Source organism: Biomphalaria glabrata, chromosome 7 (assembly GCF_947242115.1).
Source record: "Biomphalaria glabrata chromosome 7, xgBioGlab47.1, whole genome shotgun sequence".
Classification (NCBI taxonomy): domain Eukaryota; kingdom Metazoa; phylum Mollusca; class Gastropoda; family Planorbidae; genus Biomphalaria; species Biomphalaria glabrata.
Genome location: NC_074717.1, coordinates 46852342 through 46878753, shown reverse-complemented (window position 1 = coordinate 46878753; position 26412 = coordinate 46852342). Strand labels below are relative to the sequence as shown.

General features: G+C 38.2%; 1 protein-coding gene and 1 non-coding gene across 5 annotated transcripts in view; both read left to right on the top strand.

Moving 5' to 3' along the window:
* Window positions 1–24536, top strand: part of LOC106061699 (acyloxyacyl hydrolase-like) — a 41832-nt gene extending 17296 nt beyond the window's left edge. For 3 of the 4 annotated variants that reach the window (XM_056036520.1, XM_056036518.1, XM_056036521.1), the window contains exons 10-20: window positions 1253–1399; window positions 5127–5196; window positions 8159–8275; window positions 9986–10022; window positions 10340–10414; window positions 12557–12623; window positions 12807–12962; window positions 13133–13192; window positions 17075–17177; window positions 20433–20509; window positions 22076–24536. In XM_056036520.1, coding sequence (XP_055892495.1) covers window positions 1253–1399; window positions 5127–5196; window positions 8159–8275; window positions 9986–10022; window positions 10340–10414; window positions 12557–12623; window positions 12807–12962; window positions 13133–13192; window positions 17075–17177; window positions 20433–20509; window positions 22076–22204 — 1038 coding nt within the window. In that variant the 3' untranslated portion in view covers window positions 22205–24536. The remainder of the gene's footprint in view (window positions 1–1252; window positions 1400–5126; window positions 5197–8158; window positions 8276–9985; window positions 10023–10339; window positions 10415–12556; window positions 12624–12806; window positions 12963–13132; window positions 13193–17074; window positions 17178–20432; window positions 20510–22075) is intronic. The other variant, XM_056036519.1, reaches the window with a different exon arrangement.
* Window positions 3954–4037, top strand: Trnal-cag (transfer RNA leucine (anticodon CAG)). The gene has a single exon. It is a non-coding gene; the product is annotated as a tRNA-Leu (tRNA).
* Window positions 24537–26412: the final 1876 nt, after the last annotated feature.

Sequence of the window (26412 nt, the reverse complement as noted above, 5' to 3'; positions counted from 1 at the left end):
GGATCTGACTGGTGGAACTGGATCTGACTGGTGGATCTGGATCTGACTGGATCTGACTTGGATCTGACTGGTGGATCTGATTTATTGATGCTAGAGATGAAAACATAAACTGGCTGACCTCGTTTCCAATTGAGTGACCTTGACCCATCACTTAATGACGAAACAGCTGACAAAGAAAATGACGGAAAGGCAGAGATGGAGGAAGACAGAGTGTGTGTGTGTGTTTTTAGTTCAGATGTGTGCATCAAACAAAGCAAGAAGAAAGAGAGAGAGAGAGAGAGAGAGAGAGAGAGAGAGAGCTATAGTCGTTATGCTGAGGTGGAGTATTTAGTCAAACTGAATTTCCATTTGTTTGGACCAATAACATTATCTTAAGAGAGAGAGTGTGTCTTTAATCCAAATGTGTAAATCAAATAAAACAAGAAAAGAGAGAAAGAGAGTCTCTAGTTCAGATGTGTACATTGCTCAGCTCAGCCCCATCAGAATCTGCCTACCTAGGTCGCCATAACCAAGTTGCAAAGTTAATACACCAACACTTTGCTTTGATACAATAAGGATGCTCCTCATTATTACAAATACTCGCCACAAGAAGTTCTCGAGTCTAGTGATCATCTGCTGTGCTGGGACAGACCTATTTTGACTAACAAAACGGTTTTAATCGCCCTGATCAGCTGTTCATTGAGAAAAAAGAAAAAAACGCTACCATTATTGAATTCGCCATACCAATGTCTCATATTTAAGAAAAACTGAAATGGAAAAACAAAGAAAATGTGGGAACCTAGGCTTGGAGATTAAGCGTTTATGGAAGTTATCCAAAATAACAATATACCCCATTGTTATATCAACCGTGGGGGTAATAACAACTGATTTCACAGTTACCTTCAAGACCCTTAACATTCCTAGGAAGATTCTCGTTGCCTGTCAGGGGGGCGGTACTGCTGCAGACCTGCCACATTATCAGAAAATTCCTCAGTGGCCACTGATAAAGAGACTACAATGAATTTTGTTTCTCTTTAACGAACCCAGAGAATGAATACTCGTTCGTTTCTAACATAATAATAATTATAAAATAATTTTTAAAAAATCAGACTCATCAAAATTCGGATATTTCTTTTTTCATTTTTATTTTGTGGGGCCCTTCTCTTGTGAAGGTCTCGGAGCAATAGCCGACCTTCGCTACCTTAAATCGGCCCTGATTAAATGAAGTTTGTAAAATGTAATCTGCAAATAGATGCATTGTTTGTTTCGCTAAAAGGGAGTGAATCCAGACACGGGCAAGACCTACGAGGAAGAGTTATGTGCCGATTCTCAACCGAGAGGCGTGGCTGTATTGGGAGATTCCATTTCTGCACACTTTCACTTGCCTGTTCAATGGTTCGATCCAAAATTGATAAACAAGGTAAATGTTGATATTATCATTGTAATTCCCAGATATTAGACTATTTATACTTTTAAACCAATACCAACCTCGGTTTCAATACGAGGCTATAAAATCGTAAGCAAAAACAAAACAAGCCATGTGATAGAAGGTTACTCATATGTCAAAACTATCTGCGTTTGAAACCCCTTGCAAGACTTTTTTTTAAATTACAAAACTCCGTCTTTCTGTCTGGTACAATTTTTTACACATTTTTTTTCTACCCTTTACCATTCTCGGATCAAGTTCAAATTTTGTGTAGTTATTCATAATCTATGACAATACGCGAATCTATCAAAAATGTAATAAATCAATTGGTGGTAATTAGTTAATTTAGTTACACGTAGAAAAGGGGCTTTAAATATCGCAGTAGTGAGAGAAATTAATTACACTTAACCAGAGTAGCACCTTTAGTAAAATCACTAAATTTAGAAAGCCCTCAGGAGAGAAAACTCAAAAGTAAAGTAGCAACTATATATAAAACACTGAACCATAATCTTCAAACACAAAAACAAAATTTAATAAAATACTCTGAAAGACACAAAGATAAAGGCACATTCCTCATCCCATATGCTAGGACAAATTTGTACAAATACTCCTTCTTCCCTAGTGCTATTAGAGCATGGAATGGGTTGCCTGAGCTAGCCAGGAAAACCAGTGACTTGGCAGAATTTAAGTCATTGGTTAATATGCATGACTAAATGCATGACGCGTAGGACGTAATCATCTTCTTTTTTGAAGTAACGTCTGTATTATATAAGATAGATAAGATAATTGCAGTGATTTTGTGGATCTTCGCTAAGATAAGCTTTGTTTCAAACAAATAGGTAGATTTTGCTGGTTCTATTTCACATCATCTGCCCTTTAGCTCTGAAAGTGGAACTATAGTTTTTTGTTGTTTTTGTTTTTACATTGTGGAAACTATATTTCTCAGGGCAAAGTCTATTTCTTTCTTTTGTTCACAGTATTGTAAGTTTAAAGGTCATCCGTTTCTATGGCCGACGGTTAACAATGGTTTCATGTGGCCAGCACAACGACCAACTGACTTTACTTTCCCCCAACTAATGTCAGGTGGCGACCTATAAGTCCCGAAGCTCAAAATCCCAGTCTTCAACAAGATTCGAACCTGAGACTTCTCGGTTTGGAGGCCAAGTGCTTCACCGCTCAGCCACCACCAATTACCTGCCGGACAGATTATTATTATTATTATTATTATTATTATAGCTTTTATATAGCGCTACTTTCATACTTATAGCATGTTCAAATAAAACAAGAACCTCGAGCCCCCTTCTAGGTAGCCAAGCCAATCTCATTTGTGGACCAGTGTGTGTGTGTGTGTGGGGGGGGGTATCTAGGAGTTGGTTTTCCGTGTTGCCTTTTGGCGCTCAGTAAACACAACTCTGCCCGAGTCGCATGTCGAACCTCGAGCCCCCTTCTAGGGGGCCAAGCCAAGCCAAGTTCAAGCGCACTTGGCCTCTCGACCACGCTTCCCACGATTACGATCCCACCCCTTCCAGACATGTCCTCCTTTTGTTAAACCTCTGGTGACCTAAGGTAGAGTAAGGTTGGACATGACCCTCGTGATCTTTCGTTTGTTCTAGATACATCTAGGAGCTGGACCATGGACAGCTTATCTTATTCATGGTCAACCAGTTACACAGACTACAAGCTCAAAATATCTAAATTATAAATGAACAGTTATAAGAAGAAATGACGCAATTATTGCAAAACAAAACAAACCAATTTAGAGTTTATTGAATTTTTTTTTTCAAATCAAACAAGAACATAAACTCAGTAGCATCATCGAGCCCCGATTAGGCAGACAATAAAATGACCCCCCCCCCCCCAAGTGCATGCTGTCCACTCCAGCATCCTGTTGTTTTTTTTTTCTAACCCATTCCCACACAGTCAGGACTTACACGGTTTCTTACCTGTTCATTCAGCCATGCAGGCATGTACCACCATAAGGTCAACTAGTCCATACACAGTCAAACACAATACACTACTTGCCAGAAGATTGGCCTGGCTACTAGCCACTCTATTTGGGGTGGCAATAAAGAAACTAGAACAGGCGCAAAAAGAGCCGTAAAATTTATAACAAACGAGAATGCACATGTGTGAAGAGTAACACCTTTTTTAAAACACTAAAAGAGGGTATAAGGATAAAAGTCGACTAAAATGTAAAGGCCTATCATATCACTAAAACACTAAATTATAATCTACAAATATAAAAGTAAAACCTAATAAAATACTCTGAAAGACACAAAGTCACATTTCTTATTCCATATCTAGAGCGATTAGACCATTGAATGGGTTGCCTGGATCAGCCAGCAAAACCAACTACTTATAGCAGATTTTGTCACTGATTAGCACGCTTGGCTACATTGACACAGAGACACGCGTAGGATAATTATCTTCTCCTTTGAAGTAACGTCTGTAATTTATAAGATAAGATCATGTTGCAACTGCCAAACAATGTTTAATCTACAGCTGATAGCTTTAGTAATAATTTACTAAACAGAACCGTTTTCTTGTAGTCAGGATGGCCGAGTGGTCTAAGGCGCTGCGTTCAGGTCGCAGTCTACTTCTGTAGGCGTGGGTTCAAATCCCACTTCTGACAAGCAGTTTTTTTAATAAATATATTTTCATACTTTAATTTTTTTAATATATTATTTATATATAGAATACTATTTTTATAAAAATGAAAGTCAGTTCTGTCTTTCACTAATTTAAAACATTTGTTCAAAAAAAAAAAAAAACAACACATTTCTCATTTACTCTACCGTGTGACGTGTTTACGTGTATTCACATAGAAATTTCTTATTTTCACATTAAAATTATTAGGGAGTTGCACTATACACTTTACAAGGTCAAGGTTCCGAAACTGAACTACAATGTTGCCAACTAAAATTTAAAAATTTTATTGAAAAACGAAAGAAGTTTGAAAATTTAATTCTGCAGTGCTAAAAAAGTAAAAAAAAAAAAAAAGGGAGCACGGTAACTTGCAAAAAATTATCATAAAGTGAACACAGTAACTTAAAAAATATATTATAAAGGGAACACGGTAACTTTAAAAGATTATCATAAAGTGAACACGGTAACTTAAAAAAATTATCATAAAGGGAACACAGTAACTTAAAAAATATATTATAAAGGGAACACGGTAACTTTAAAAAATTATCATAAAGTGAACACGGTAACTTAAAAAAATTATCATAAAGGGAACACAGTAACTTTAAACATATCATAAAGGGAACACAGTAACTTTAAAAAAATCATCATAAAGGGAACATGATAACTTTTTAAAAAATTATCATAAAGGGAACAAGGTAAGTTAAAAAAATTATCATAAAGTGAACACTGTAACTTTAAAAAAAATATCACAAAGTGAACACAGTAACTTTACAAAAATGATCATAAAGTGAACACGGTAACTTAAAAAAACAAACTTGTCAACAATGCTTTTTAATCCTGTACACCGGATATACTACAATAAAAATGAAAAAGCTAGCGAATAAAAATATGAGCGAAACAAATAACTACAACCATAAAATGAAATATAGACCTATAGGTCTATGCTTATTTTACAATTTGTCAATGCTATATTTCAATTTTTTTACATACATTAAAAAAAAATGTCTCTTCAATGGCTCTTTCTAACGACTGATTTTATTATCTCATTTATCTCATTTCCTTTTCTATTCATAAGAGATCTTTTCTTAGCGTTTGGACTGTTATCCAAAATCAAGGCGACTGGCCAATGATGTCTGGATCTACGGGTAAGATTTTTTTTTTATTCACACAAAATCTGACCATAAATTATAAAGTTTCATTTTTTGACTAAGTCACGTGTTTCTCAAATCGTAACATGTGACATGCTTTCCCCACCCCAGACGAAAAAACCATTGATTACACACCTCCCCCCCCCCCCTCTTTACCAACGGGTTGCAGGATGGTTTTAAAAATGAAATTAAAAAGTAAAGAAACTTAAAGACAAAATTATACTACAATCTCCCTGTTATTCTTTGCATAGGTATATAAATATCAGGGGGGGGGGGCGATTGCTGAGTGGTTAAGCGCTTGGCTTCCGAACCTGGCGTCCTGGCTTCGAATCTCGGTAAAGACTGGGCTCTTGAATTTCGGCGCCCCTGAGTCCATCCAACTCTAATGGGTACCTGCCTGTAGAGGGGGAAAGTAGAGGCGGTTGGTCGTTGTGCTGGCCACATGACATCCTGTTTGTTAACCGCTGGCCAAAGAAACAGATGACCTTAACATCAACTGTCATATAGATCGCAAGGTCTGAAAGGGGAACCTTTTTAAATACATAATTATCGATTGACAAAACATTTGGAATTAGTGGTGTAGCTAAGGATTTGTGGGCCCGGTAGCGTGACTGTCACGAGTCGAGTCTGTGACCTATTTCGACCACTTTCTAGAAGCTCGAGGTCAAGCCAGTGCTGTCCAGCGTAAACAAGTTAATTTTAGGTATCCAATCAAAGAAATGGGTTAAGGGAAAAAAAAAGCACACGTCAGCTTCTAGAAGGTCAAAGTTACTAACATAATTAGGGGAGAAGTTTCCATGATTCTGGAATGTACGATTAAGAAAGATATAAATTAGGGGAAAGTCAGTTAGACGGGGTCCTCGCATAGTAGTAGTTCTTGTAGAGCGATGGTCATCACTTAGTCCTCGATTAGTAATGGTTATAAGTTTTGTGATATTAGCGAGTCCATTAATTAAAGTTTTATTAGTTGAAGTTGAATGTTATACTTAGTGTATCATTTAAGTTTTATTTATGAAGTATCAAGTCAAGTTGTTATTGAATTGAGAAGTCATTTTATGTGAAAGTTGAAGTTATTAAAGAAGTTTTAAGAAAATACAGAGAGATGTTTCTTTCTTCACTTCATTGAATTGTCAAGTTTGATAATATAATCCCCGGCAAGTGTGATCGTCACAGTGACCTCATTAGGGGCCTTTTCATTTTGACATTATAAAAATAGGCTTGCAGATGATATAATCTTTGTTGGAGAAAATGTGGCCAGGTACATTTAAGATCTTACTTTCAAAATGCATGATGCAGCTAGAGCCGTTAGCATGGAAATCAGGGCAGAAAAAAAGCAAAATATTCGTTGGTGGTGGAGACAGTACGAGATGTCGCATACAGTTGAATGGCCAAACATTAGAAGTTGACTCATTTAAATACTTAGGGTCAATAAAAGAGATAAAAACCGTCCATGCTTAGCATCCCCTGCCATGGGCAAACTTTGGACATTCAAGAAAAGAAGACAAATAAGTTTGTACTTTTAAAAAATCAACATTCTGTCTGGCAAAAAAAGGAGAAACTCCTCAATACCGAAGACCAAAGCTGACCTGGTTTGGTCAATGGAAAGACATGAGTCACTGTCAAAAGTCATCCTTCAAAGTACCCTTGAGGGCATACGAAGAAAAAGTAAAGCCGGCTGGACACTGTAAAAGAATGGACAGGCCTCTCTCTTGATATCCTACTTAGTAACAGCAATGGACCTCATTCACCAATCGTAAACAAAGAACATTTAGCCACGTGATTCTATATATCTTCTAATACAAATTATGTAATCCATAGTGGCTGTCACGTGATACGTATTTTTCATTGTTTTATCAATATTATGACGTGGCAAAATGTGTTTATTTACGATTGGTGAATGAGGTCCATTGACCTGGAAAAATGGAGGGATTTAGTTACGCGAATTTTTACAGCAGTAAAAAGCCCAAGTAAAAAAAAAAGTAAATAACTATTTATTTTAATCTTAGATTCCGTATAGAAGAGAGAGAATCACGTGGCTAAATGTTGTTTGTTTACGATTGGTGAATGAGATTTATGTTTCTTGTTGTGCGTTGTGAACTGATCTGTACTGGTGTGTCAGACTTGTTGATGTCTAAGGGCTGAGCCGAAGGCTCTTCGAGCCCTAAGTTTGAAAAAAAAAAACCTGCTTGGACGCCAAACAGTAAAAAAAAAAAAAACCTGTGTGAACACACAGTTCTGTTTGGGAGAGACCCTAGACAATGCCTATGTAAAGCATTGCTGTTGACCGATGCATTTGGCCCCCAACGCGTGGGCTAGACACGGCCGAAGTCCGAGAATACACCGGGATCTTCTGCCATTTTCCTTCAATGTACCAAGCTAACAGTGCGGGACCCGCCATTTATGTAACGGTCCCTTTGAGGAACAGCGCATGGATGTGTGACAGGACTTTTTTACAACCCCGCCCGTGCAAGAGGTTGACTCTCGTCTACCCGTGGGCATCTCCACGGGACTCTTGTGTTGCTACCCATTTAGTCTAACCACTTCCTCTAATGGTCGTTTCCACGCGAGCGCCACGATGAGGCAGGGCAATGTGCTCGCGGGTGTGTCAGACTGGTTTGGTGTCTAGGTCAGCTTGTGTGTGTATGTGTAGTGTGTTATTATGAACTTTTTTTTTACTCCTGTGTAATAAAGCCTATGATAGAGACATGTTTTCGTTGTGCTATGTAAGGTTACTGCAGTAATATGGCTCAGTTGATAAAGCGTCGCGCTTATGAGCCGAATGTCGTGGAATCGATACCCATACTGATATATTTTTTCTCTTTATTTTTCGATGACTAATAACTAATAACATGTAAAAATAAAATATAGCCTACTTGTTTAGTTTAGTTTACTAGAGGTTTCTTATTGTGACATAAAGAAAGAAATCTTTTTTTTGCTGATGTTCTAATTTTTGCTACAGGCTATGGTAAAAATGTATGGCCTGACGTCATTTCCGGTCCGATCGATTCCATCTATTTGAAGCTACGAGCAAGAAACCGATGCAACCACAGGGATTATCAAAACATAGCAGTCAATGGTAAGAACAGAATCATCGTCACTCTTCTTTAGGAGCTGTGACCGTGTTCTTAATTCTTACATATCAGAAGCCTCTTGCATGAGCTGATACTTCACTTTGTGTGTCAGTGGGGGGGGGGGGGTAAGTGTATGGTAGGGCTTCTGTATATGTGTATGTGTGTGACTAAATGTCGTGTGTGTGTGTTTTTACCATGTTCAGATGTATTCATAGTAATTATGAATAGGCTCCCGTCATTAGGTATGGCACATCACTGTTCACTTGTCACTGTAAGAAGTTAGAAATTGCGAGAGATCAAGATCAGCGACCTCCTGTGTAGTTCTATAAGCTGCGGGAGCTGGGCCTGAAATATCTTACCTTACAAAATACAGACGTTACTTCAGCGGTTCTCAACCTTTTATGCTCGGCGACCCCTTTTTTACAATCCCCCACTTAGCCGCGACCCCCCCTTCCGCACACACACACACAGCAATAGAAGAATAGACAATAACAATCCATTTTTTCAACTGGTCTTTGGCGACCCCTGGCAAATATTCAATCGACCTCCAAGGGGGGTTGCGACCCACAGGTTGAGAACCCCTGCACGGTTACTTCCAAAAAAAAAGATGATGATTACGAATAGGCTAATGTCTGACCACTCTTACGGAGCCCCCACACGTTACAAAGTACAATGACGAAGAAGTTATCACAAGCGCTCTGGTTTCATTTGAAATAGTCCCTTTTCCGTATGGATGCCTGTCTTAAAAAGAAATCAGAGACAAGGGTTACTGCAGCGATCGGAGCCCATGACGACCTGCTAACTATTGTGAAAAGACGAAAACTTAAAACCTTTGGCCACATTACAAGATCTACGGGGCTCGCAAAGACCTTCCTTCAGGGAACAGTGCCAGGTAAAAGAAGAAGAAGAGGCAGACAGAAAAAGCGATGGGAGGACAACATTAAAGAATGGACGGGCCTGCCATTGAGAGAGGTTCTAAACAAGGCAAAAAAAAAGGGAGGAATGGAGAAAGACGGTCGACAAATCTTGCCTGGTGCCCCAACGGTCCAACAGACTAAGGGATAGGTAAAGGTAAAAAAAAAGTCCCTTTTCAAAGACGACTTTAATCGCGAGGTCTGTGAGGTTAAAACCACACACAGAGTTATCTTTCTTATAGGTGATGTATGTAATAGGGTGAAACATAGCAAAAAATCCAGAGTAAGATATCACTAGGTGGCGTTTTTCATAATCCGAAAATCGTCCACTTACTAAAACAAACAAACAAACAATGAATTAATTACAAGAAATAGACCAGCGGTTCTCAACCTTTTAAGCTCGTCGACCCCTTTTTACAACCCCCCACTCTGACGCGACCCTTCTCACACACACAGATACAGCAATAGAAGAATAGACAATACAAATCCATAGTTTCGATGGTCTTAGGCGACCCCTGGCAAATCGTCAATCGACCCCTCAGGGGGTCGCGACCCACAGGTTGAGAACCCCTGAAATAGACAGTGCGACACATTGTAATAGTTGTTTACGTAAATTGCGTTAGAAATACAAACAGTATAATTTTATAATGTAGTGATCGAATGAAAATACATAGTTACTTTTCAACGTTCTATTATATCATTGTAATATTCGATGAAATTGCATAATTTTCATTGTGGAGTCACACCATTCTCCGCCGTTATGAAAAAGATTAATAGGAATGTATTCATGTTTTATTTCAGGTGAAAACTCTTTCAAATTAAAAAAATTGGTCAAAACGTAAGTATTGATGTCTGCTTTGTTAATCAATATTTTGTTCTTAATCATCGCCATCGCTTAAGTCTTCTTTACAAGAGGTGTGAAGAGAGAGAGAGAATCAGAAAAAGAAAGACAAATAAGATGACTGTAAAGTAGAATTATCACTTACCAAATTTTGTTGATTGATCTAGTCATATTAACAACTTGAAGTAACACACACACACACTCAAAAGAAAAAAGCATAACTCTAGTGGCACATTTAAAAAAAATATCTCATTGATAATAATTGTAATGTTATTCAAGCTAAGTTGTTAATTTCAACATTTATTTTTGTTTAGATTGTCCAGAAATGCAGCCAGTGACAGGCCGTTGGTCGTTCTTTATGCTCTTGCCGGAAGTGACGTTTGTTCTGGGTAATATTTATCTTATCTTTTAAATTATAGATGTTCATTAGAAAAATAATAATTAAGACTTACGCAACTAGGGCAATGTGTACTTATCATTTCTAGCGTCTAGAGTCTAGGGCAATGTGTAGGCCTACATATCATTGTTTGCATCTAAGGCAATGTGTGTATACCATTATTAGCATCTAGGGCAATGTGTACAAACCATTGTTAGATTGTAGGGCAATGTGTACATACCATTATCTTATCTTATATAATACAGACGTTACTACAAATGCATTTAGTCATGCATATTAACCAATGACTTAAATTCTGCCAAGTCACTGGTTTTCCTAGCTAGCTCAGGCAACCCATTCCATGCTCTAATAGCACTAGTTAAGAAGGAGTATTTGTACAAATTTGCCCTAGCATATGGGACGAGGAGTGTGCCTTTATCTTTGTGTCTTTCTGAGTATTTTATTAAATTTTGTTTTTTTTATTTGGAGATTATGGTTCAGTATAATGGTTCAGTATGGTATTTATAATTGCTACTTTACTTTCAAGTCTTCTATCCTAAAGGCTTTCCAAATTTAGTGATTTTACCAAAGGTGTTACTCTAGTCAAACGTGAATATTCGTTTGTTATGAATCTCACTGCTCTATTTTGTGTCTGTTCTAGTTTCTTAATTTTTTCTTGAGTTGAGGGGTCCCAAACAGAGGATGCATATTCTATTATTGGCCAAGGTTAAATAACATTTTAGTTTTATGTTCTTATTTGATTTATAGAAATTTCTTTTAATAAACACTAATGCTTTGTTTGATTTTTTGATAGCTTCATCAATATGGTGATTCCATGACAGTTTTTCATTTATCATAAAACCTAGGTATTTTGCGTTTTTAGTCTGTGTTACTGGTTTACCATGAATAAGAAAAGTGGAATTAATTTGTTTTAGTTTTTTTTTGTTACTCTTAACAACTGACATTTTTCTGGGTGGAAAGACATGCTCCAATTTGATTCCCATTTCTGTAATTCATCTAATTCTCTTTGTAAAATTTCTGTATCTTGTGTTGTTTTTATTGTTCTATATATTCTGCAATCGTCTGCGAATAGTCTGACTTTTGTTCCTGAACTAATGCAGTTTGGTAAATCATTTATGTAAATTAAAAATAGTGTGGACCCAAGTCCATCCCTTGAGGTACACCTGAGTTTACTGTTATCGGTGTTGATTTAGAGCCATTTATTATTACAGTTTGTTCTCTCCCTATCAGAAAATCTTTAATCCACTGATGCAATGGACTATTAATGCCGAAATATTTTAGTTTTTTAAGCAAACTATGGTGGTGAACTTTGTCAAAAGCCTTGGAAAAATCTAGTAAGATAGCATCTATTTGTTCACTATTATCTAACCCTTTTGAAAAATCACCAATTAGTCCTATTAGTTCTGTTTCACGTGATCTATATTTCCTAAAGCCATGTTGGTATGGTGTGAGGACATTATGTTTGTCTAAGTGGTTTATGATGTTGCTACATATTATGTGTTCTAGGATTTTACATGTGATGCTGGTAAGTGATACTGGTCTGTAGTTCCCTGGGTCAGATTTTTCTCCTTTTTTAAATAGGGGGGGGGTGACATTAGCTTCTTTCCAGTCCTTTGGTACTCTGCCCTGGTTTAGCGATGCCTGAAAGAGTATTTTGAACACTGGGGTTAGCTCATTGCTTAGTTCTTTGAGTAATCTAGCTGGAATACTATCATGTCCAGACGCTTTATTTGGTATGTTAGCATATAAGGCGACGTGTACATACCATTGTTAACATATAGGTCAATGTGTACGTACCAGAGTTAGATCTAGAGAAATGTGTACATACAGTTGTTAGGATCTTGACTCTAGAGTCTAGAGCAATGTGTACATACCATTATCGGCTTCTATGGCAATGTGTAGGCCTACATGCCTTAGATGTGTTTCCTGATGCAGTGTGTACATACCATTGTTACCATCTAGAGTAATATATATATATATATATATATATATATATATATATATATATATATATATATATATATATATATATATATATATATATATATATATATATATATATATATATATATATATATATATATATATATATAAGGAATCTAAATATCTAAATACCTATTTGTCTATTCAACAGTCCAGACCATCGAATGACGTCACCGGAAGACATGTATAACAATACATTGGCCACGCTGGATAACTTGGTAATTTCCATTTACATAATAATCATGTATTATGACTTGTGTCATTATTTGGAATTGCAAGAAATATAATATGTACATTTATTATACAACATACACATTTTGGGTATTTACCTACAGGCGCATCACTACCCTAGGCCTGAATAAGTACACAAGTGTAATAGTAATAACCATTTTGGTTTCTAGGCAACTGTCTTACCCAACAACAGTCACGTGATAATATTTGGACTAGCAGACGGCAGCTGGATACATGAAAATATGGCATCGAGAGTGCATCCTCTGACGTCATACTGGGGCACATTTACGTATTCCAAGTTTTATGATTTTATCAACTGTCTAGACGTAAGCTGGCATTTCTTTTTATGAAAAAAACATTAATTACTAAAACTTTTCCTGTCGGCAGACTGATCTCTTAATAAACCATAAAGTGAATAGTTTAGCGTCACTTTAGCTGATGTGACGTTTTGAAAGATTCGTTTTTGTTTTTTTATTAGTATTGCATTATTCTTCAGATTTTGTCCTGTCTCGGATGGTTGACCAACAACCAGACTACCAGAGAGATAACACTCCAGGTAGTTAGTAATTTTATTTTAGACAATAGAAAAAAAAAAAGCTTCTAATAGAGTTTATTTTAAATGCAAAAATGATTTTTTTTTATTAACTATTACATAATGCGGGGGGGGGGCGGTATGAGTGGTTAAGCGCTTTGCTTCCGAACCTGGGGTCCTGGCTTTGAATTTTGGCCAAGACTGGGATTTTGAATTTCCGGATTTTTAGGGCGCGCCTGAGTCTGCCCAACTCTAATGGGTACCTGACTTTAGTTGGAGAAAATAAAAGCAGATGGTCGTTGTGCTGGACACATGACACCCTGCTCGTTAACCGTTGTTCAAAGAAAAAGTTGACCTTAACACAGGGGTTCTCAGCCTGTGGGTCGCGACCCCATTGGGGGTCGATTGACGATTTGCCAGGGGTCACCTTAGACCATCGAAAATTTGGATTGTTTTTTTTTGCTATTCTTCTATTGCTGTGTGTGTGCGTGTGGGTGGGGGTCGCGGCAGAGTGGGGAATAGTAAAAAGGGGTGGCCGAGTTTAAAAGTTTGAGAACCGCTGCCTTAACATCATCTGCCCTAAAGATCGTAAAGGTCTGAATGGAGAACGTTATTACATGATGACTGCTAGGCAATGTCGCTCCTCAAAGTGCCAAACTCTTATTTTATTGACTCATTTCAATGGGGAAATATACAAAACTAGATGTCTTAATTCCAGACTTGAAAATACACGTTTAAGTACCTAGGTACGTTTTGCACTAGAGATGGGAATCGAACCCAACTTTTAAAGTTCGGGTTCGGTTCGGTTCGGTCAGATTTAAGTTCGAGTTCGGTTCGGTTCGATGACGAGTATAGTTCGGGTTCGGTTCGGTTCGGTCAGTCTTAAGTTCGGGTTCGGCTCGGTTCGATGTTATGAAATCATGTAATAGCAAAATTAAGTTATAAAGTTTAATGCAATTTATTAGTTAAAACACTTTCATTTGAATTTTTTACATAAAACAAATTAAACAAATACTTTGCAACATATAATAAGCCTATGGGCAATACTTTTTTGCAAAATAATGTTGCCTACATACATTTGAAGCGTTATAAAAATTTCTTAATGGAGATAGAAATGAATATGCGGCAGATTTTCGCTCAAGTCGGCAAGTGGTTTAACTCCGGGCGTGACTCGACGCTAAGCGTATTCTAACCTTTTTCTCTTAGTAGCCTACTTCTATAATGGGCGTGATCTTTTTCAAAAATATATTTTTACATGTAAGGACAGTATAGAGGGACTTCTTTTGGTCTGACAGTTACGCTGGGCAGGGCACATATACCGTATGGGAGACGAACGTATGCCAAAGGCAGTCTTTTTTTTTTTGGTGAGCTAAAAGGTGGTCGACGTAACAGAGGCACCCCCACGGAAACGCTACAAAGACCAGCTTAGGCGTCAACTTTGCTTAGCTGACATAGAAGAGAGCACCTGATTACATGCGGCCTCAGAACGAGTCGTTGGAGTTCACTCCCGAAGGCCACGGGATACACATTTGAGACCAAAAGAAAATCCGCTGCCGAGAACAAACGCAGACGCGAAAAGAAAAACTAAATCGACCACCTGCGGACAGTGGTTATGCTTGTCTTGGCTGTGGCAAAATATGTAGGTCACAGCTGGGACTGCGCAGCCATGGGAAAAACTGCATTCACTAATCTTCGGACTCAAAGACAAGCCTTATAATAATATTTAAACTTAATAAATTTTAAAATAAATTTCTTATGTGAACAACTCAATATAGCCTGTTATTATAATATTCACATATTTAACTTGAGATAGAGATGTAATATTAATGAAATATATTGATATTTAAACAAAATCTAGGTCACCACAAAACAACGTCTTTACTCTTTCATGTATCAAGATTGTCTGCAGTTTCACATTTGCATTACGCTAATTTCATTATCCTCAATGCATAAACACCAATCAATCGCTTAACCTCTTCTTACCGCCATCAGGAAACACACACACACTCTATGACACCCCTTTTTGTCAGGAAGCTGCTTCTCCCCATCCCCCAATTCAAGGTACACGCCATCCCCACCCACGGGGGAAGACCCAAAGTTTGAGAAACGCTGCATTTAAATACTGATGATCAATAATGCAAAACAGAATAATAGTAAAAATATTCAGGGGCGTAGCTAGGAATTTTTCATTTGGGGGCCCTTGCATTTTGCGTAATATTGAATATTTATTGTAAAAAACACTCATTTGGGGCCCACCTCAAGTGAGGGCCCGGGGGGATTTTACATTTCCCCCCCCCTTGCTACGCCACTGATAACATTCCAATATGGAATACTCCACAATTTTGTAAAAATAAATCACTTAATAGAAGATAATTAAAATTTATTTTAAACTAGAACACAAATGAATTTATTGTAGATTCATATCTACACTCTCTAATCTGCAAAAAATATTCTACTGTCAACTAACAGCCATCTCAAATAAAAGTGACTTTCTACTTACTAGGAACTAGAGTCTTGATCTAGATCTAGATCTAATTAGAGGACGCCTATTCGACTCAAAACCAATATTACAAACAGCCCGCGAAAATTCAAGGTTAGGGGAGAGTCGGCACGTACGGAAAAACCCATGGGAATCGCAGCGCGCCGCTTTTTTTTTTCTTTTTAAAGTTTTCAAAGTATAATGGAATCATTAGGATTTAAATAAAATATTAATTAATTTTTTTTATTAAACCAAAAATATAAAAAAAGGGATGTACAAATCGCAAAATGAGTTCGGTTAAGAAAAGGAGGGTTCGTTCGGTTCGGTTCGTACCAAGCAGTTTCAAAGTTCGGGTTCGGTTCGGTTTGGTCATAAGTGAGGTTCGAGTTCGGTTCGTTCGGTTCGGGTTCTGTTCGTTTCCCATCTCTATTTTGCACTGTAGAAAAGGCAACAGTAAATATGGCACCATAAAAAAAAGTTTCTTATCTAGATCACATACATAGCAGGTTAATGCACTAATGATAGGAAATTTTGTGCTGGCCAAACAAGTCCATTGTCTTTTATCGTCAGTGAAGAGTGTTTTAAAATTTAAGGGAGGTCGAAATGTCGCTAGAAAAAACTAGACTAGACTTTAAGAGTTTTAAATCAGAAGTCTAGTATTAGATCGAGTAATTCGAGATGTCCATATAATGATAATATAAATAAATAATATCAAAAGTATTGGCAGAATGGGAAAATACACATCAAAATACGTTTTCGCATCTGACGGTGTCAAAATCAAGGGTTGGTACCCAGTGTGAACCAAATACTTTTTTTTTTCAATTTCATTATATTTTAAGTCTGTTTTTTTTTAAATTTATTTTGCAATTTTTTGCTTGTTATTCTCTGTACTGGATGTACAATACAACTTGTAACACCTGTTTCTTGTTATTTGTATAACAATATAGTGTTTTATTAAGTTATATATGCATTGTTTTTGTTTTAAAGAAGTTCAATTAGTGTTCAGAGATTCTTGATCACATTTTACGTAAACTGGTCAGTATTAACTTCCTCCCCGCGCAAAGAGCAATCTACAGTCTTCCAACTAAGTACAGGACACACACCTCTGTTAAATTACCATCTTAACAAAATAAATCCCACACAACTCCCCTTTTGTAGACACTGCGCCCACCCTTATGAAACCGTAAACCATATCCTCTTTGAATGCCCCTTCCTAATCCACCTTAGGCAGACCCTACTACCACTCCAGCCCAACCAGCACTCTGTACGGCAGTGCTGAACAACTGAAGAAAAACAGCACACTATTTTTCCTAGGCACAGTCTGCAAAAGAGCTGACAGCTCAGCAGCAAAAAGCTGGCTAGAAGAAGAAAAATAACATTTTACTTCATGACTTCATCTTAGTTGTTTTAATTTTTTTTAACTCTAGAGAGCAAAAGAGCTCAGCTCAGTGCTACAGAAAGTGGTAGATACAAACAAGGGACGCTACTCGAACTTTAAATTACATTTTGTTGATGACCCCCTATCAAAAGGTTTGTTCTCTCTTCCTTTTAAAAACCTAATTTATTTATTTATTTATTTTTGCTTATATTTAATACAAATTTAAATTGGTATAGAATGCCATTTAGTAGCATTTTTTTTATGTCAAAATAAGATGGAAACGAATTATTGCTTCTTATCTGTTTTCCTGTTGATTATTTATGAGAATTTGACGAGTAGTTTAATAAAAGTTCCATACTCATAACCGGGTGAAAAGCGCATCGTTCATTGTTATATATTTTTATTATCATTATCTATTTATGTTGTAATGTTGTTATTGCTGAAAGTGATAATGGATAGAATCACTTCATTAACTATAAAATGCTTCCAATGGCGTCTCCAATAGCCTGTGACAACCAGTCCGGGCATTCAAAACATTGGTTCAGGAGAACTGGCAGACGTGAGTAACCTGCGCCTATACCAGTAAGCTTCGGCCAGCAGAAGCTCGTTAATCTTGGCCTGCTACGCACCTAGGGGAAGGACAACTCTTAATTGAAACCTAAGCTGCCCTGCGATTATGCTCAAACATGTGAATGGCTTCGGGAGTCTACCCTGTGAAAAAAATCAGGAGCCAGTGACCTTAAGGCAGTTTGCAGCACACAGCTACACCTTGGCGGAACACAGTGCTACACCCTGGCAAATCACAGTGCTACACTGTGGCTGATCACAATGCTACACAGTGTTACAGCCTGGCAGAACACAGTGCTACACCCTGACAGAACACAGTGCTACAGCCTGGCAGAACACAGTGCTACAGCCTGGCAGAACACAGTGCTACACCCTGGCAGAACACAGTGCTACAGCCTGGCAGAACACAGTGCTACACCCTGGTAGAACACAGTGCTACAGCCTGGCAGATCACAGTGCTACACCCTGGCAGATCACAGTGCTACACCCTGGCAGAACACAGTGTTACAGCCTGGCAGAACACAGTGCTACACCCTGGCAGATCACAGTGCTACACCCTGGCAGAACACAGTGCTACACCCTGGCAGAACACAGTGTTACACCCTAGCAGATCACAGTGCTACACACTGGCAGAACACAGTGCTACACCCTGGCAGAACACAGTGTTACACCCTGGCAGAACACAGTGCTACACCCTGGCAGATCACAGTGCTACACCCTGGCAGAACACAGTCCTGGCAGAACACAGTGCTACAGCCTGGCAGAACACAGTGCGTAGTGCCTCATAGCTACCATACAAGTCGAGTGACTGCACAGGCAAGTCCCCCCTTAGCTCGCGGAGCTGGGGACACTCGTACAAGACATGCGACACTGTTTCGACGCTCTCTCCACAGTGACGGCATCGGGAGTCAAAGTTAGTGCGGAACCGGGCAAAATATGCCCCAATAGGACAATGTTCCGTCCTGCACTGCGCAACTATTGACTGCTCTGACCTCCTCAGTCGCCACCATGGATCGTCGCGATCTGGGTGACGCATGCGCTGCCAGACACCACGTGCTCTGTCGGATTCCTCCCAGGACTTTAACCACTTCTCATGAATGAGTGCTCGGATTTGTGCCGTTGCTTGTAAGTACGTGCTTGGTGCTTCGAGGTGTGTGGCTGCCATTGCACCCTCCCTGGCAGAACACAGTGCTACAGCCTGGCAGAACACAGTGTTACACCCTGGCAGATCACAGTGCTACACCCTGGCAGAACACAGTGCTACAGCCTGGCAGAACACAGTGCTACAGCCTGGCAGAACAAAGTGCTACACCCTGGCAGAACACAGTGCTACACCCTGGCAGAACACAGTGCTACAGCCTGGCAGAACACAGTGCTACACCCTGGCAGATCACAGTGCTACACACTGGCAGAACACAGTGCTACAGCCTGGCAGAACACAGTGCTACAGCGTGGCTACAGTGTTACAGCCTGGCAGATCACAGTGCTACACCCTGGCAGAACACAGTGTTACAGCCTGGCAGAACACAGTGCTACAGCCTGGCAGAACACAGTGTTACACCCTGGCAGATCACAGTGCTACACCCTGGCAGAACACAGTCCTGGCAGAACACAGTGCTACAGCCTGGCAGAACACAGTGCTACAGCCTGGCAGAACAAAGTGCTACACCCTGGCAGAACACAGTGCTACACCCTGGCAGAACACAGTGCTACAGCCTGGCAGAACACAGTGCTACACCCTGGCAGATCACAGTGTTACAGCCTGGCAGCACACAGTGCTACAGCCTGGCAGAACACAGTGCTACAGCGTGGCAGCACACAGTGCTACACCTTGGCAGAACACAGTGCTACAGCCTGGCAGAACACAGTGTTACAGCCTGGCAGATCACAGTGCTACACCCTGGCAGAACACAGTGCTACAGCCTGGCAGAACACAGTGCTACACCCTGGCAGCACACAGTGCTACAGCCTGGCAGAACACAGTCCTGGCAGAACACAGTGCTACAGCCTGGCAGAACACAGTGTTACAGCCTGGCAGATCACAGTGCTACACCCTGGCAGAACACAGTGCTACACCCTGGCAGCACACAGTGCTACAGCCTGGCAGAACACAGTCCTGGCAGAACACAGTCCTGGCAGAACACAGTGCTACAGCCTGGCAGAACACAGTGTTACAGCCTGGCAGATCACAGTGCTACACCCTGGCAGAACACAGTGTTACAGCCTGGCAGAACACAGTGCTACAGCCTGGCAGCACACAGTGCTACACCCTGGCAGCACACAGTGCTACACCCTGGCAGCACACAGTGCTACACCCTGGCAGAACACAGTGCTACACCTTGGCAGAACACAGTGCTACACCCTGGTTCAAACAGTATCAGCACGTGGGGTGAACTCCAGTGTGGGCGACTTCATTCCGACCATAGTAAATACCCAGGCCTTCTACTCATTTCTGTGAGGCGAAATGAACTTGGTGGCCCGAAATGAAATAGAAAAATAAAAATAAACAGTGAAAATAAAACTACGCAATTTATAAAAAAAAAAATTTAAAAATTAGTGTACCCCAACAATAACAGTGGGCGCACGTCTCACAATATCTTCTCTAAAAAAAATTCGGAGCCCCAAGGCGGATGTCTAGTTTGCCTATGCCTAAGGCCGGCCCTGATATAAAATAAACAGCTAAAAATGTGTAGTTGACCATATATTTCTAAAGCTAAGGTTTTTATGTTGTTGTTGTGTGTGTGTGTGTGTGTGTGTTTTGTTTTCACTTTTTTCATTTACTTGTTAGTAAAAAATAAATTGCTTATTATACATTCTATATCCCCCCCCCCCGGCCACAGAGTACAAGCAATGGACCAAGTTGGGAGGAGAGGGGTGGGAACTGATCGAAGCAGTGGACAGTCTACACAGTAGCCAGGTGAGTGACCGCATCATGTTTCATGGCACTGAAATATCAAATAAACTCGTGAATTAAAAAAAAAAATGACACTGTATCCAAACTCCTCGAGCAATCTAACCTCATGTTTCCACCTAATATTTGTCCTAAATATTTTATCTTATAAATAACACGCGACATTCACTTGAAGCACATCCTTACAAAACAACACTGAGCACATTATTTACAAAATGTAAATGTGTCAATACCATAATACTGTTATGGCATGATTAGAAATGAATTATTTGTTTCGGCAATAAGGGAAGCTTTAACTTAATTACAATGACGTGACTAGTAAAACAAGGACCGGGTTTTAGAGACAGAACAAAATAGAAGCCGGCGTAAACAGACTATTTCCAGGACAACGTAGAAAAAATTCACTCTTTCTCTCCGTAATTATTTTTCCACATTTTCAAGGAATTCTTCCTTTGGCTCATTACTATGTCACTACCCCTGTTATGATTGGGCTTCAATAGCTTTGTTGTTTGTTATCAGAAAATGTTATATTTGGTATAGAATTAAAGGGAAATGCATGCTCTTTTTATATAATTCAAAGTCAAGTTTAAAAAAGTAAACATGTTTTTATTTAATGAGTTAAAAATCAAGGATGGTATCGTCGATTAGGAGAGAAAGAATTAACATAAACGCTCGCTGGCATTCGATGGTTCCCTTCATTGTTATTAAACTTGCTCGATATTCAGCATCAGCGTCGACTAACTTTTGTTGATTGTCCGGCCTTTCGCCGGTGTTATTGGAGTGTAACCTCCATTTTGCTTTAGACACCGCGGAAGCGCCTAACAATACACATTTAAAAAAATAAAATAAAATAATCACATTACACCAGTCACCACTTTTAACGTCACAGATAACACGAAGAGAACTCACCATTCGCTTTGAATTATTGTACATGTAATGGGTAGGCTACATATTTAATAATAATAATAATAATAATAATAATCTTTATTATCCGTAAGGAAATTTGTCTTACAATTTGTGCATTACACCAAACAAAAAAACATTATAACTATAAGAAACCAAAGTGTACATTCACACCAGACTCACTCATAATTTACATGTGACAAAGTTTATACCAGATTGTTCTTATTTAATGATTTGATTGCCAGGGGAACAAAAGAGTGTTTGTGTCTGTTTGTCTTTGCTATCGGTGTCTTGTATCTCTTTTGTGATGGTAAAATCACAAAATCCTGACACAAAGGGTGATTCTTTATTTCGAGGATCTTGTTAGCTTTTTTATAGATGTTTGTCTCAAACAACTGCCCAAATGGGGTTTGTTTTTTGCCAATGATTTTGCCAGCAGCATTTAGGATTCTATTAAGTTTATTTTTATTTTTAATGCTCAGATTGCCATACCAGGCAGTGATATTGAAACTTAAAATATTGCAGATGTGAGCGTGATAAAACATAGCCAAGGCCTTTTCGCTAACATTAAACGAGGACAGTTTTCTTAGTAGTCGTAATCTTTGTGTGTCTTTTACATTAGCAGCTGCATGGTCTACACTTGTTTCTTTTTTTGTGTGCTATTTTCAGATTGGCCAAGCTTTCGGTTCCAATGTAACCTGGGGTACACTCATGTCACTAGATCCAGAGATCTTCGGTCCAGTCAATCCCAACAATGACAAGATTGTAAGTTTATTTGGAGACCAAGGAGGCTATTGAGTCAGCAAACTTACTTCCACTGTTGATAATATTTGACTCGTTTAAAATCACATATTTCTATATTCTACAATTTATATGCTACTTCACCAATGAGGAAACTTTGTTTCGTCATCTAAGCAAACTTTTTGTTGTGTTATGTTAATGGGAACTTGGGAAAAGAATTACCTTGTTTCTTGGGGTCAAAAGATAAAATGTTGTTTGTTGTAAAATGTTTTACATGTTTCGGATGTTCCTTCAGAGTTGAAGATAATTACTTCCTAGTCCAAACCTCCCGCAGGACGACGGGGGATGGGAGCGGGCAGGGTTTGAACCCTGGACCATCGATAAATCTGAACGACAGTCCAGCACGCAAACCGCACGACCAGGCAGCCATCCAAAATGGAAACAAATCGACCTCATTCACCAATCGTAAACAAATAACATTTAGCCACGTGATAATATTGATAGAACAATGGGAAAAAAACGTATCACGTGACAGCCTTTATGGATTGCATTATTTGTATAGAAGAGATAGAGAATCACGTGGCTAAATGTTGTTTGTTTACGATTGGTGAATGAGGTCCATTGGCAGAAGCATTGAACAGCTTAATAAAAACGTTTTTAAAATTGCTTCTTACGTATCATAGCATGATTGGTGTGCTCCGGTTATATATTTTTTTTTTCTGTGAATGTGTGACGGAGGTTGAATCTGCGAGGTTTGCGTGCTGCCTTTATGTTCTAAGCTGAGCTCTAGCTGGATTCAAGCTCGAGTTCCCTTGTACATCCTCATTTCCACACTTAGCCACCTCGCATAGAATCGATCAATAGTTCACACAATGTCAAGAAAGGCTGTCCAAAACTAGTATGCTTTAATTATTTTGCTTGCGCTTGGGGGGAGGGGGGTGACATGCTCTGGTGTTCTAGCTTTGGTCACGTGTTGTAAGAAAAGACAAGTCTATACTTTCCTAAAGCGCGGCAGCTTCGACTGGTCACCCCCCCTCCCCCCCATGTTATTAATAATATGTATTGTATCAGTTGCCCTTTTTGTGTTTACATCTGCTTGTAGCTCGTTCGTGAGAATGTGTTCACGAAATGTTAGAGATGTGTGTTGTGTAGTCATTCAGTGTATTAACGCCAAAATTAATATGTGGACATGGTTCTTGGCTCTTAACTCTTTCTCTCCGTAATTATTTTCCAAGTTCCGGCGGAATCATTCATTTTACTCATTTGTGTTTCACTACTCTGTTATGATTAAACTTCAATAACTTATTTTTATATAATCTAGAAATTTTATATTAAATATATAGTTATATAAGAATGCATGCTCATTTGATATAGCAAAAATTAAAGTTTATAAAACCAAAAATTTATTTGATTCAATGGGCCAAATCAACGTTGGTATCGTCAGTTAGGAGAGAAAGAGTTAATGTTTTATTGTGTTTAAAGCACCCCTCTACCCGCCTATCATGAGAAGCATATTTAAATAAGGTCAAGAGCTCGAAGTCTAAAATTATCAAGCATGCATAATCTTAAAAAAGAAAGAGTTATCTTTACAAGCAGCTGAAGAGTTTTTGGGGGAAGAAACTGCGAGAGTATTTTAAATGTATTACGTCATTGTTTATTGTTGTTTGTTGAAGACCGCATCTCAGGGTGTGACGTAATAAAAATGATGCATATTTAGTAGTATACTGTGTTTATTGGTGCACAATAATTATCCGGATAAACCGAGACCTTAGCTTTCTCTTTCAAACGCTTATTTTCATCTCAAAAGTTTATAAGTTGCATTCGTCTCGCTCTCTCTCTTTCTCTCTCTTATTCTTTTTTTCTTCCTTTCTCTCTCTCTCTCTCTATCTTTTTCTATCTAGACTTATATAAATCTATCTACCTCGCCGTCGAGATGTGGCTAAGGAAATCTTGACGTATTATACAAAAAAAGTAAAGATTTTTGCTAAAGACAAAATTATGTATTATATTATATTATATTATATTCGACAATAATCTACATAATCAAACAAATAATTCTATAATTGGTAATAATGTAATTTTACTCAACTTTAACAGTTGCCTCCAAGTTAAAATTTTATATTTTGTTCTTTTATCATTTTCATATTCTGTTTTTTAACGCTATGGAATTGTGGTAGGCTGCTAAATATATCAATGATTATTGCAGATTTTTCATTTTTCAATAAAAATTTATTCTGGTCTATTAAAACTCATTTTGTAGTATGTTATTGTCAATGTTATTTGATTCCTGGAAGTGATATTATTATCCTACTATTATTATCTTTATTAGGCCTCCTTTCACGTCAAATTTTTAAAAAATGTTGATATTGACAATTATGAAAGCTGATTAAAAACAAAAATATTTCACATTAGAATCAAGTCTCATTCAGTTATTCATGCTACAATATCAATAAAAGCAGATAGGACAAGAAAAAATATTGCTTTCGGTGACTATGTCAATCTAGAATCTACTACATCTAGATGTGATATATATCGCTGATGAAACAGGCCAACACAAAAGTGACAAATCTAGGTCAGTGTCACTGACGTCTGCTGGTAACTTCTTCATTTGTTATTAGGTTCAACTGTTAACTGTAACGTTAACATAACGTTAAACTGGGTTCGAGTTAAACTGTCACGTCAACATGTCTCTGAAAACAAATGAGATAATAATAAGATAAGATTATCTTATTGATCTAAAATGAAACAGGCCAACACAAAAGTGACAAATCTAGGTCAGTGTCACTGACGTCTGCTGGTAACTTCTTCATGTGTTATTAGGTTCAACTGTTAACTGTAACGTTAACATAACGTTAAACTGGGTTCGAGTTAAACTGTCACGTCAACATGTCTCTGAAAACAAATGAGATAATAATAAGATAAGATTATCTTATTGATCTAAAATGAAACAGGCCAACACAAAAGTGACAAATCTAGGTCAGTGTCACTGACGTCTGCTGGTAACTTCTTCATTTGTTATTAGGTTCAACTGTTAACTGTAACGTTAACATAACGTTAAACTGGGTTAGAGTTAAACTGTCACGTCAACATGTCTCTGAAAACAAATGAGATAATAATAAGATAAGATTATCTTATTAATCTAAAATGAAAATGCACATCTCCATTTTTATTCTAACAATTGACGCACACTAAACACTATACAACAAATAATGAGTGTAATAGACTATTTCTAAACTTACAATTAAATCCAGTTGTTTACAATGAACTCATTCCATTTGAGATGTCTCCGTAGGATCTTGAAAGTCACATGGAAAGAAAAAGTGTGCAATACTGAGATCCTTGCGCGATCAGGTATTCCCAGCATCTTTACAGCCCTCAGACAACGCCGTTTGCGCTGGCTTGCAGGACAAGTGCATCCCGAAAGTCATTCTCTATGGACAACTCGCGACTGGCACAAGAAAAACTGGTCGCCCCCACCTCCGTTACATAGATGTAATTTATTTTTGCCATATTACATACGATATTATTCTTCATCATTAATGTTTCCTTGTGTTGACGTCATTATGGACGCGAGATAACTCCAACCGGACTTAGCGGCTGTATATATTTCAGTTTCAAATTAAGTCCCTTTGGACGTTTTTATTAAGTGTCCAATATTGACATTGAAATTCTTTCAATTTAAAAAAAAAAGCATACCAATGATTACACTATGTCAAGGTCAAAGATTATGGCTGAAGTCTTGTGATTGATAACCCATTTGCATAATTGAATAGAAATCGCGACGTATTCTGGTCCACTAAACTGATGAAAAACTAAATCAGACTTTAATAAACTAAAACATTTATTTACAAGGCCGTTCATAATCAAGTAAGTGTGAAACGTTTCTTTGTATTTTCGTAATAATAATTTAACATTTCATTACAAAGTTGCTGTTTTTTTTATATATATATCTTACTCTGTATGCGCTTATTACCTCATCTGATGGACTGGTGCCAAAAAAGTAACCGTTAATTGATGTAAGACTATAAGTGTAAGAATGTCTGCCTGGTCTTATGGTATGCGCTCTGGACTGCCATTTTGATAATCCCAGGGTGGAACTCTGATATCTGTCGCCTAATGAGAAGTGAAAAATTGTACGATTGCTTTATTTTACCTCAAATGAATAGTACAACTTTAAAATGGCCTTGGGTCTTTCTCCAAGATTTATTTGTTGCCAGTTTGGAAAAATGATGACTTGAAGAGGTTCAGTCTGTAATTAACATGCA